This window comes from Amphiura filiformis, chromosome 9 (genome assembly GCF_039555335.1).
Source record: "Amphiura filiformis chromosome 9, Afil_fr2py, whole genome shotgun sequence".
Lineage (NCBI taxonomy): Eukaryota > Metazoa > Echinodermata > Ophiuroidea > Amphilepidida > Amphiuridae > Amphiura > Amphiura filiformis.
This window is the reverse complement of record NC_092636.1, coordinates 4,366,550-4,379,235: the sequence shown is the minus strand read 5'-3', so window position 1 is coordinate 4,379,235 and position 12,686 is coordinate 4,366,550. Positions and strand designations below refer to the sequence as shown.

At 38.7% G+C, this 12,686-nt stretch overlaps 1 protein-coding gene across 1 annotated transcript in view; it reads right to left on the bottom strand.

Moving 5' to 3' along the window:
- LOC140160531 (adenylate cyclase type 10-like) overlaps positions 1-12,686 on the bottom strand; it is a 60,074-nt gene that overhangs the window by 33,885 nt on the left and 13,503 nt on the right. Inside the window, exons 4-13 of the mRNA XM_072183769.1 lie at positions 11,571-11,723; positions 9,359-9,564; positions 8,018-8,063; positions 7,538-7,566; positions 6,100-6,145; positions 5,059-5,108; positions 4,100-4,250; positions 3,916-3,947; positions 1,710-1,828; positions 624-700 (exon numbers count right to left, since the gene is read on the bottom strand). Of these exons, the coding sequence (XP_072039870.1) occupies positions 624-700; positions 1,710-1,828; positions 3,916-3,947; positions 4,100-4,250; positions 5,059-5,108; positions 6,100-6,145; positions 7,538-7,566; positions 8,018-8,063; positions 9,359-9,564; positions 11,571-11,723 (909 nt within the window). The remainder of the gene's footprint in view (positions 1-623; positions 701-1,709; positions 1,829-3,915; positions 3,948-4,099; positions 4,251-5,058; positions 5,109-6,099; positions 6,146-7,537; positions 7,567-8,017; positions 8,064-9,358; positions 9,565-11,570; positions 11,724-12,686) is intronic.

Sequence of the window (12,686 nt, the reverse complement as noted above, 5' to 3'; positions counted from 1 at the left end):
AGTACATTTCGTGAGTGGTCATATATGACTATTATCTATTAACTCAGTCGATGCACCCACTAGTGGCAGCACCAGGAACTTTGCTCTGGGGAAGCAATGAAGGGAGAAGTAAAATGGGGGGGGGGGGGGCAAAATTTCCCAAAACTGGGCAATTTGGGGGCAAAATTGAGTGATATTTGTCCAAAATAGGATGATTTTTGTCTAAAATAGGGTAATTTTTGCCCAAAATTGTGGCAATTCTGTAACTATTTTCGTGACGGGGAGGCAAAGAAAAAATTGGATGGGGGGGGGGGAATGTCCCCTTGTCCCCTGCGGCACCACCACTGGCACCCACCAGTTCCACCTGAGTGAGAGGGATGTGAAGTTTCACCCCATAGACATAATGTGTTGATGCATCTACACCCCTCTCACAGGAAGTGTGGTGGGTGTATCAAGTAAATAGATAATAGTATTACTAAATGTAGCTCATTTGAACAGTTTTTGGAAGATATTTTTTTACCTTTTACTCTTACAATACATAGAAGCCAAATTATGTTGAGAGAAAAATGAGTAAGAACAAAATTGGCCAAACAAATCTGTGATTTGGGCTGAAAAATGTGTGTCAACCCTGTTATTGATCTTACCTGTATATTCATGCCTTTCTGGATGGCCTACAACACCACAGAACACTTTACCTGTTGTTACACCAATGGATACTGCCCTGTAATGGTTTGGAAAAACTATCATGAGCATGTGAAAAGCAGTGCAGGGTGTATGTATAAGTGATGGGAACAGGGTAGTCTCTCTGCATTTAGAATATATCATAACCAACCCTTTTTTTCATCATTTCCAACCTGTCTTGGAAGATAACTCATTTCTTCAAAGTCATGTAGCCGTGGCGGTACAGGACATGTGTAATGTGGCATACAAGACCTTACTATAATAGATGTGTCACTGAGAATATGAAAGTGGACCCATGGCTATATCAATTTTCCAAGAAATTTGAACCCAATGCTATACTAAAAATCCAACTTTTCAGCCAAATTTTTCCCAAAATGTTGGTTACTTTGAGGCAAAATGAGGCTGTTTTCAACAAATACATTTGAGAAGATTTTTTTTTATGTCAAGCATATCTAGGCATTAACCGCTGAAATCTAGGAGATAACGCTGATGCAACTTCGACCAGGCACAAGTGACCTGGTGAACGAAGGGGGTCGCTGTAGATAGCTGGTCGGGGCAATTTTTACAGGACAGTCAAGTGTAGCCAACAATGGAACAATTACCAAACCACAAACTAAAATTGGCCTAGAAAAGGGGGGGGTCATTGATACACCAACTGGCCAAAAATGTGGCCCATGTTTGCAACACATCCCCATCATTTGCACTGAGTACCCATCAATAGCATATAATAGCATCATAGGGGTATCGGGGAGGGTGTTGGCATGTGCAATGCATCAATTTGAAAATTGAAAAAATGCCATAGGAAAATTGCCGAAAAATGGCTTGTGCTCCCCCCTCCCCATCAGGCCCGGTGCCCCTAATCATGGTCAGTGTCCCCCTCCCCCACCTCCATCTAGGATAAATCTGGCTATGCCACAGGTAATCCCATGCCCAGATTAAACTGAAGACCTTTTCTTAATAATAAGACTTCTCTCTTTAAGAGCACATAGCTTTTAAGAATACTAGAAACAGTTCATTCTTTGAGAAGAGGTACACATCTGAGATCTTACTTGACTTCTGGAAGGCTGTTGATATTCCGCCTGATTTGTCCTGAGCAATGCAAGGCATGGACCACTTCCTCCTCATGCTTGAAGCCAGGCATACCAAACAACACTATGAAACTTGTTCCCTGCAAATCAAAGAAGTGAACAAAGTCAGAAAACATTGAATTAAAGGAGTTCAACAAACAATGCTAGTGGATCCTTGTCACTTGAATGGTAGCAATTTATACTTCCTTTTATCATGATTGAGGTTAACTTTTCTATTTACTTGCATGGAAAAAAGCTTGTAATGTAAAATACAAAAGATTTTAACAATGTGACTGTTTTTTGCCATAGGTTGGTTTACTGTATGTCACATACTTTGGCAAAAGAAAGTATCTTAAACTTATTCAGGCCCGTAACCAGGGGGGCTGGGGGCAGACACCCCCATCCCAAAATGCCCTGAAAGTCCCCTCTTTGGACCCAAAAAGTCCATTTGCGAGCATAGCAAGCGAAAAAATTGGGTTTTTTTTATGCCTTTTTGGTCAAAACAGGTCCAAATTTTGGAAAAAAAAGTCTACTTTTTCAATATCTTTCCCCAGTCCAAAAAAAGGTCCAAATTTTGAAAAAAGGTCCACTTTTTCAAAATCAGCCCCCCTCCCAAAATAAATCCTGGTTATGGACCTGAACTTATTACAAATTACATCCTTTTACCAGGGTTGTTGAAAAATGTTTACCAAGGCTATATGTTTGTGAAGATTATCATTCATCCAGGACAGAGAGAGCAGATGGTATGAGGTAAGTAAAGGGTAAAGGAGACGATCCTGTATAAACGGTGATAGGAGTGCCCATCTCTAATTCATTGGCGATTGGGTCAGACTCCTCCATGTAATGTTGCTATAGGGGGATCGCTACACCTCCTCTACAGCGAGTCTGTTACCTTCCCAGCATTTAAGAATGCCGGTACCCATTTACACACCTGGGTGGAGAGGAGTAAACAGGATAAAGTGCCTTACTCAAGGGCACACAACGATGGCATCACCAGGGCTCGAACCCACAACCTTTCGATTATGAGTCAGTGCCCGCTCCGCTAGGCCAACGTGCTCCCTGAGAAGCAATTTATGTGAAACGGGAGGAGCTTTCACTCAATAGTGGCCGGGCGTACAGTTCAGCAATCAAAAAGATACCTCTCAGGTTGAACTCAAAGGTGGTGACTTGTGATACTACAACATCCTTTTCACAGGTCAATGAACTTTTACCGCCAGATGATCAGTAGGGCTGATGATGATGCGTTCAGGATTGGACGTGAAAATTTCCCACTCAAAAATAGTAAGTCCAGTTGACTAGATTATAGTTCAAATATTAATATTGCCAAGGCTATAGCAAAAGGAAGTAAAATGTTACTGAAGTAAGTATAAGATGCACCTGTTTATAATTGAAGACCAAATTAAAAGAAATAGTTTGCATCTGACGTTAGGGCAGAGGCGTGCTGTGATTGGTTGCTGACCTGCGCAAACCAGTCATTTTAATTCGGTCTTCAATCAGTCAAGATTAATAGAAAAATTTTCACGGGAAAATTTTCTGGACATGTGACACCCATGGGCGCGGCGCAGACATATTAGCATTATGGAATGTAACCCCGAGCACAGCGGGTGGTCGTCCAATGTATTTGAATAGGAAAAATTTCTCCTTGGATGCAAAATAAGTTACTTGTCGGAAGTTAATAGTGTTATAATAAGAGTTTCCGTAGATAAATATTTTTTTCCGTAGGTAAATATCTTTGAAATTACGTTTTGATGATATTGTGAAGAAATTAAGATTGCATAATTTTCAATAATTTTGCAATGCACGAATTTCTATCAAAACTGCGGCCAAAAATACTATTCCAATTCAAAATAACTAAGACTTGAATAGCGAGGTCACCGCCGGGGGTCAGAGATCAGGCTCGAGGTTACACTCACATTGATACGCATTGGTCACGTGTCCAGAAAATTTTCCCGTGAAAATGTTCCTATTAATCTTGACTGTCAATTATACTATAATTGTTAGGTTGCTGGATCCAGATGATTACACAGTCATGAGCAGATTCTTGAGTTCAAGAAAATTGACATACCCATGGTCAGACAGAAGTCAAGCGACATAATCTGTAAGATAGGCCTAGCAGTTTTGTTAAAACATGCTTTTCTTGTGAGTAAAAACAGTTAAATCACCCAGACGAGTAACAATTGATTCTTACCTTGTCAAATTCAAAGATTTTATTCGTCAAACCTGAAATGAGAAAGAAGTATAAAGTTTGAATTGAAACTTTGAATGATTATATATTTGCAATACATACTATACTTGTTGTATACTAGAACTTACGAAATTTGACAGAGTACATTCATATAGATTGGATACCTTGTTTTATGAACAAGTCCTACCTTGGAATTGTAAGACAGCGGCTCCTATGACTTCTTGTACTTTCTGCAGGCAAGCAGCATGGTCATGGGCAGACTCTAACACCAGGTTAATGAAGAGGATGGTGACATCTCGATGTTCTGATAGATATTCAAGTGGTTGGTTACCATCAAGCTGAAAATAAACAAGGTATTGTGAAACTAAATTACTGAGATATTGAGGTAAATATAAATTATGGAAAATTCCCAAACGTTCCCCCAGAAAATTATCCTTTCATTGCAATGCAATATTTTTTAGTTTCTGAGATAATGGCAACAATAATCTGTTTGCCTAATTGGCTTCCTCGCGACAGTAACAATCAAAGGCGGGGTGCAATGCGGTGCAAAGTGACTCCGCTCTACTGCTAGATACAGTACTGCTTTGGTCGCACGTTTATCACCCACGGATGCTACTTGAGGAAGCCAAATGGATCATTATAAAGATATATCACAGAAGCAGTTGTTGTTGTTGTAAGAAGATTACGTCCAAGTGAACATTGATGTTCTTTATTTGAATTGTTCTAAAACAAATCCAGTAAAATAGGTGATGTTGACATACCTCTCAATGACGTTTCGTGCTGTGTCACAGCACTTTCTCAAATGAATGACCAGCTTTGACCTTAGACGTCTGTTGCTTCCTGTTGGTAGCTGACGTAGGGGGAGCTGTTAGTAGCTGATCATAGATGATCATAGAAGCAACAGACGTCTAAGGTCAAAGCTGGTCATTCAATTTGAGAAAGTGCTGTGACACAGCACGAAACGTCATTGAGAGGTATGTCAACATCACCGATTTTACTGGATTTGTTTTAGAACAATTCAAATAATTTTCAATGGACAATCCTGATGAATCTATTTGCGGATTGATGTTCTTTGCTTTGTTAAATGATTCATAGGAGGATATAGTGCATGATCAAGTAAATAAGTAAGCAAACAAACAGACAAACCTTGTGAAGTACAGGTGCGGCAATGAATGGTCTCAGCTTGTTTTTATCAACTGTATAGAAAAGTCAAGAAAAAAAATCAGATTATTAATATAAGGTTATCTTTTGGGCCCACAGCCTGTGAAAGCCACTGGTCAGGCCACTTGTAGCCTGTGAAAACCGCTGATTAGAGCTGATCAGGCCACTGGTGGTCTCTGAACAACACTGGTCAGGCCACTGGTGGCCTGTTAAAACCACAGGTCAAGCCACTGGTTGTCTCTGAACAACACTGGTCAGGCCACTGATGGCCTGTGAACATCACTGGTCAGGCCACTGGTGGCCCGTGAACACCACTGGTCAGGCTACTGGTGTCTTGTGAAAACCACAGGTCAGGCCACTGGTGGCCTGTGAACACCACTGGTCAGGCCACTGGTGTCCTGTGAAAACCACTGGTCAGGCCACTGGTGGCCTGTGAACACCACTGGTCAGCCCACTGGTGTCCTGTGAAAACCACTGGTCAGGCCACTAGTGGCCTGCTGATACACTGTCTTGCACTGCCAACAGGGCCATGAAATTTTGTTACCAAACTCAGCACAATGTACTCAATGCTGACTTTGACAATGACTGAGGTATTAGAAAGTGTCACAAATTATGGACCAATGTAACACTAAAATTTTCAAACTGTTAAACATGTATTAAGTTCATTTTAATATAGTTTACGATTTCATAGTAATAATCACTATTATAATTATAATATAACAGTATATTTTATCAACCAAGAGTGGGGTATAAAAATCAAGTGCCTACTGGATGTGACAATTATGAACTTTAAAATAAAAAAAATTATTGTAAATATTATATTTTAAATAATGCAATAATAGAAAGTTTGGGTGTGTATAAGATGGTCAAAACATTTAATAACCAATGTTGATAAAATGAGCTTCTCATAATATCAAAATGGAATAATGATGAATATGAAACAAGTTACAACAATAAATGAAGGTCTTTTATACAGGGTTGAACAAATTTGAAAAAATCTGTACCTTTACATTTTTAGACACATACCTGTTTTCAGCTCAATGTTGCGAAGGGCAGCTTGTTGTGTTAATGCCTGGTGGTGATGCGTATAATGAAAGAAGAAAGTATATCATTATTATGCATCACATCTAAATGCAATAACAAGTGTTATGGACATTGGTGGGTGTGTGTGTGTGTGGGGAGGGGAGGTCCCGCGGGGGAGGTGCAGTATCTCCAAAACATGAACCTTTCTTTAAAATAAATTTGCATATGTGTAAATAGTGGACTTATATTCCCTCTTTTTCTGGACTATTCTAAACCACTAGCGGTCACCCGTCTTTCGCGGTTCGTAAATAAATGCAATTTTCCAAATGCATCACCACCCTCCGAGTTTTATTTTACCAACTCCTTAATGTATCACCGATTGATCAGTCTTTTCATTTAATTCATTTTAATCAACTTCTTATTGTGCCCCCTCCCCATGTTGTCCCCTATCCACCCGTTCTTTCCACTGCCCCCTAGCTCACATCCCTCTTCTCCCTCTTATCCGATCTGCCTCTTATCTGTCCCTAGTATCATGGTTTTAGTACTTCTTCCTAGTCAACTGCTAAAAAATTTATGAATGTGAAACGTAAAATGTACAATTTTTAAGTCAGTATAAGTAGGTCCTATCCCGGGGTCCTATGCTCAAAAAATTTACAACGGCTATTAATTTGTATTTTTGCCATGTTCGCAAAGTTTGATGGTCACCCATGCATCGCGGATTGTTAAATAATATGACCAATCCATGGCACCCCGGGCATGGCACACATGCAATCCCCTCACTCATTTTGATTTTCCCGTGCTTAATATTCCCACTTGCTTTAGAGGCAGCGTGTTGACGCGATGTCGCGAGATGACGCGAAGTAAATGATACGCATTTTGTTGTTTGACGCGGCGTGTTGATATGCGAAGACGCAATATTTTTTTGTTTGACGCGATGTAGTGGTTAGGCGGACATGGTAACTGATGCTCAATATTTTGAGGTCCCCGGATATTTTTTAAACTATTTTTGCTCGGTTTTAGACTTTACTCACTAAGATTTTTTTAAATGAGGTGAATATGCAGCGTAACTCGGTGAATGATTCGGTTTGCAAAAGTGAAATTTGCAGTTGCATCAGCACCGTTCGAGTTTTTATCACGAAAAGTTTTGCAACTCGGTAATTTGTTATAGATTTTTAACATGAAAAAGTGATAAATTTTAAACCTTTTAGTAATTTGGAACGTCTCAGACAAATTTTAATGCTTCTGATCTAAAAAGTGGCCATATCCCACTATGGTCCTGGGCAACCGGTGGTACCGGAGAAGTACTCCAAAATTATACAAATTGGTAGCATTTTGCTTCTTATGGCTTGAAATGTAATTTTAAAGAAACTATGAAGCTTGGTAGAGACACGTGTAAGAACATGGTTATATCTCTTTGCTGTAATTATCAAGGTTACTTTACCTTTGCTTTCCTTGGTTCCACTATTTTACCTGCAAATTGAAAAAAAAAGACTTTGTTAATAATATTGCCTTGAAATATTGCTTCGAAAGTAATTATTAATGCAACATTAAACATACGAAAAATAGCAAATCTTTACTAAATAATTATGTGTCTCAAAGTATTTTTGATCATTATGCCCTACATTACTAAGTATCAAATATCATGCAGTTTTTTATTTTATTCAGCTAATTCCTTGTTTTCAGGAAGTGGCAACTTCAGACATTTTTACTGGGGCAAGAAAATTTTAAGGTAGTGGAGCAAAGATTGACAAAATTTGCATAAAATTCTGTATTTGTGGTCTAACAAGTATAAATTATTCACAATTCTTATTTGAATGGGGGAAGTGGGAGAGGGGACAAAGCCCAAGACTTGGGAGGGGGTATACCCCATGCCCCCCTTGGTCCCACAATTGTTTTGATTACTGCATGGTAATGTACTCACTTTGCTCAAGGTACTCTGATGCCCAGGTTTTCTTTACTGCTATTATCTGTTCGGAAAAAAAAGTAGAGAGAAAAAACTCAGGGTTGCGAAAGGGTGTATTATGGCACTGATTGAGATGGGAAGCTTACAACTAAGTACAAAGTGACTGGAGGTTGATTGAAGAGCTGAGAATCCAAAATGTCAACATAAAGGTGATGCTTTTAAGAGGAAAAAGGTACCCATACATCTCAGCAAACAGAAAACGTTTTACAGAAAACATTTATCAGAAACCTTTTGATGCAAAAGATTCAGACATAATGTTATAATAGCAGACAAAATAATAATATAGTAATGGCTCTTAGCCTCAGTGCCACCGAGAACCATTACGGGCCTGTGGGCCAAATGAACATCAGGGCCCCTTTTTAACGGCCTTCTGGGGACTCTTTTCTTCGCTTTTATGGGCCCATTAAGATATTGTTTATTTTTACAGGCCCCCTAGAACCACAGGCCTGGGGGTAACGCACCCCCTTAACCCCCTTGTCGACGGCACTGCTTAGCCTTTCTTGTTTGTTGTTGATATTTTGGTATAATTGCTTGACAGCAACCCAGGTTAACCCAATAAAGTTTCCAAAGGGTGGCTTATTTCCATACGGGGTCTAGCATGGATTGGGAGTTGGGGGTTAATACCCTACTATTTTTAAACTAACAGATGTATGTGAATGTATGGCTCTCTGTACATAGGACCAATGGCTTAACATCCCCTCCAAAGGACAGAGTATTCTCATGATTCATTTAATACTAAATGAGGAGAGCAGAAGTCTGAATTGATCGTATCTACAGATATCACCAATGGAATTCAGTCAATATCACAATAAGTTGCCATACACCCCCGGTCCCCGCACTCAGTGCATCCGCGGGTATTCATGCTTGTCGGTGAACTTTAAAAACACCCCTTTTGCGAAGTTTTTAGGGAAAAACACCCCTTTTTTAGCGATTTCGCGAATTATTTGCCCTCCGACAATACCCCTATTTTCGCTAAAACGCGAACGATATTTCTAATATACCCTTTTCTGGCAGAAACGCATAGGCTGCTCGATGAAAATACCCTATTTTTCAATATCGCGAACACATGGTTTGAAAAAATACCCCTTTTTTGTGTGTTTCGCCAATCGCGTTTCTTCATCTGAAAACACCCCTTATTTCGCGAAATTTTCGACGAGCATGAATACCCGCAGATGCACGGAGTGCGGGGACCGGGCATACACCACCAGGAATTGAACCAGGACCTCATGCACCAAAGGCAAACACCTTATCCATTCTCTCTTTACCTATGCCATGCTGTCCCTCGCTATATTTTCTTACCTTCACATGCTTATCATCCAGTCTTACAGCTTGTACGCCTTTCTTTTCTGGGCATAACCTCCAAGCAGAATAAGCCAATACAATGGTTCCCTTCTCACAATATTTCTCTGCTTGGTTCACTTCATTCACTGTCTCACCACTCGTAGAAAAATGATGCGAGACTTTACCGCCAACGTATGTAATGGCTAAGGAACCAACTGCTAGAGCTGAAAATTAATAATAATATTAAAAAAAACACAGTGATTTATAGTGCGCTACGCACAGGCACAACACCAAGACATTGATCCACAAGCCTCAGCACACTTTACAGGTTGTCGCTGACCACTACGGCCCCACATCATTCCATAAACCATTTAACAACAATTCAGGGGCTTCAAGAGCGCATATCCTAGACATTCCACAAATAACCTTCGCAACCAGGATCAGCTCCCCGAGTTTACGTACGGGTTACAACGAAACAATTAGCCGTAAGTTCCTTGTCCAGGGGAATTTGAAGCTAACTCAATTTTTCCACGAGAGCATAATAGGCACCGCCAGGGTTCGAACCCGCAACCTCTCTTAATGGAAGAGGAGATTCATTTTAACTTGGTATGAAAGAGATTAAACAAAGCCAATATCTGAGTAAGATTTAACCACATCATGCATTGTATGAAATATTTGTGTCCTGCTTTCTTTTAGTTCAGGGGTTCTCAACAGGTGGTTCATGCACCAAATCCGGCCCCTCTAACTACTGATATTTGGCCTTCTAAAATGAAAGGAAAATATAAGAAACTGGGGTGTCAAGCACATAGATTAATAAACACACAGATTGGAATATTCCATGCATGTGCTCTCTAAGCGTACTTGAATTCAGCTGACGCCGGTACAGTGTTCAGACTTGGCGACATCGCTCAACTTACGCACAAAGTTTCTTTTTTGTATGCTCGCGCTATTTGCACTATTTTTGAGTTCACTCACCCAGCAAACACAAAACGTTTTCGACATCATTCGCAAAAGGTGATAAAAGGTTGTCAGAAAACGTTTAAATGTCGGGTTATATAAAGGGTATATTAAGAGTATAAAACGTTTTCATAACCTTAAAAACATTTTTGATAATCTACTGCTCAGCAAACAAAAATGTTTTACAGAAAACATTTAAATGTCGGGTTATATAAAGGGTATAAAATCGTTTTAATAACATTCCAAAAACATTCTTGAAAACTTGATACAAAACATTCTAAACAGAATATTATTTTGGGGTTGAAAAAATATTTTGCGAAAAATGTTTGCCCAAAATATTTGTAATAACGTTTTAAAAACGTTTTCATAACCTTTATATAACCCGACATTTAAATGTTATTAAAAGGTTTTGAAAAAAAACATTTTAAGAACATTTCTGTGTTTGCTGGGTTTAAATATTTTAACATAATGTTATTTAAGTATTGACAAAATATTTGGTAAAAATGTTTTTAAAATAGTTTACAATAACATTTTTGAAAACATTTAAAAAATATTATTGTAGTGTGTTTTCATACAAAACGTTTTAAAACGTTATCATGACCTTTATACAACCCGACATTTTAATGTTATTAAAAACGTTTTTACTAAAACCAAAAGCCAAAATATAACTTATTTAAAACGTTTGTAAAACGTTTTTGTGTTTGCTGGGCACATTGTACCTGACTTAGCGTCGATTACCATAGGCAACATGCCTACTACGTTCCGTGGTATGGTCAAGGATGTCTCTTTTCTCCCACACCGGATGTAGATTTGAAATGGAATCACCCATTCAGGTAACCCCATTTGAAATCCACACTCCCTGTGTGATAGATTAAGGTAATGTCTTTGATTTTGATTCCAAAAATGAAGGAACAAAAGGTGTATCCTTCGTGTAAGAGAATACCAAACAAATCCCAACTCTAATCCTAACCCTAACCCTAATCCTACCCTAACCCTAATCCTAGCCTAACCATTACCCTAAATCCTAATCCTAACCCTAATCCTATTAGTATTTCATGCTCTCTTACACTAAGGATAAACCCAACAAAACAAGAATGGCAACTTTGCTGCTTGCTGTTGCTGCTTTGGCACCATTTTTAGTAGTAGGCAGCAAGTCCACTTTTTGTTTTTTTTTAAGAATTTTGTGAGTAAAAAGGTACTCCGTCCAAAACAGGTTGTACCCTTAAATAAAAAAAAATAAAAAAATAAAAAATAAAGACTACTCAAATCCTACCTATTTTCACACCAAGCAGCACATCCACTTGTGTATCCCAATTATGACATTTTTTCTGGATTTCTCTGGAGCATTTGACAGCTTTAGCAATGGCTCCCTTGCGTGGCTCGGAATCGTTGCCTTCAATCGCCCATAACACTAACAATGCATCACCTGGTAAAAGAACGAACAATATGACAATAAAAATATGTCTGTTTTTTCTGATTATTTAAGCCATAATGTAAGATTTCCATCAAATTTTAATTTTGTTATTCTTTACTCAAAATGCTAACTGTCAGGAAATGTTTCTGTCCATTTTAAGCTGAAATAGAATGGTAAAGTGAAAGAAACTCTAGAAATCAAGAGATACAGTATCCAGAGATACAGAGATGGACATAAGCCCGAGGGGTCACTCCCATTGTGGCCTGTACACCATCCGCGATAATGAAAACGTATGAAAGCGTATCGCGTTTAGGGTGTCAAAAACATGAAAAATTGGAAAAAAGGGTAGCAAAATTGCAATTTCTAAATACGCGGAAATGAAATTTAGGGTGTCGTTTTAGCCAAGGGTTAAATCCTTGTTTAGGGTGCTTTTCAAAAGTTGATTATCGCGGATGGTGTACAGGCCACAGTGGGAGTGACCCCGGACATAAGCACAGAGGTTTGCACATTTGAGAAAACCAAAAACCTCACGGTGGAGGCATAAAAAGCAATATTGCCTAAATTATGAAGTACTCTTAAATTTGTTGTCGATACTATCATAATATTATTGCACTAAAAAGCCAGCTTTCTCAAAAATCAGCATCCCTATCATTTAAATCCATTTGTTATGCATCTGGTAAGAGAACATATATAAACTTTAGAGATGTCTTTTGTTTTTGTTTGTTGTTGTTGTGTTTTTTTTGTCTTGGAAAATCTTTTCCAATTGGATTTTCAGTAGAAAGGATTGATTTTCATTGTTTTTCAATCTTTTGCCATCCCGTTTTTCAATCTTTTGCTGTCCCAAATTAGGGACAAGTCCTTTCCAATTGAAAAAAAGATTGAAAATGTTCACTCTAAAACAGTTTGAAATCTCATTCCAAACATATGCAACACATATCATTTGGCAGTACATTAGGAGTAGCACTTGATTAGATA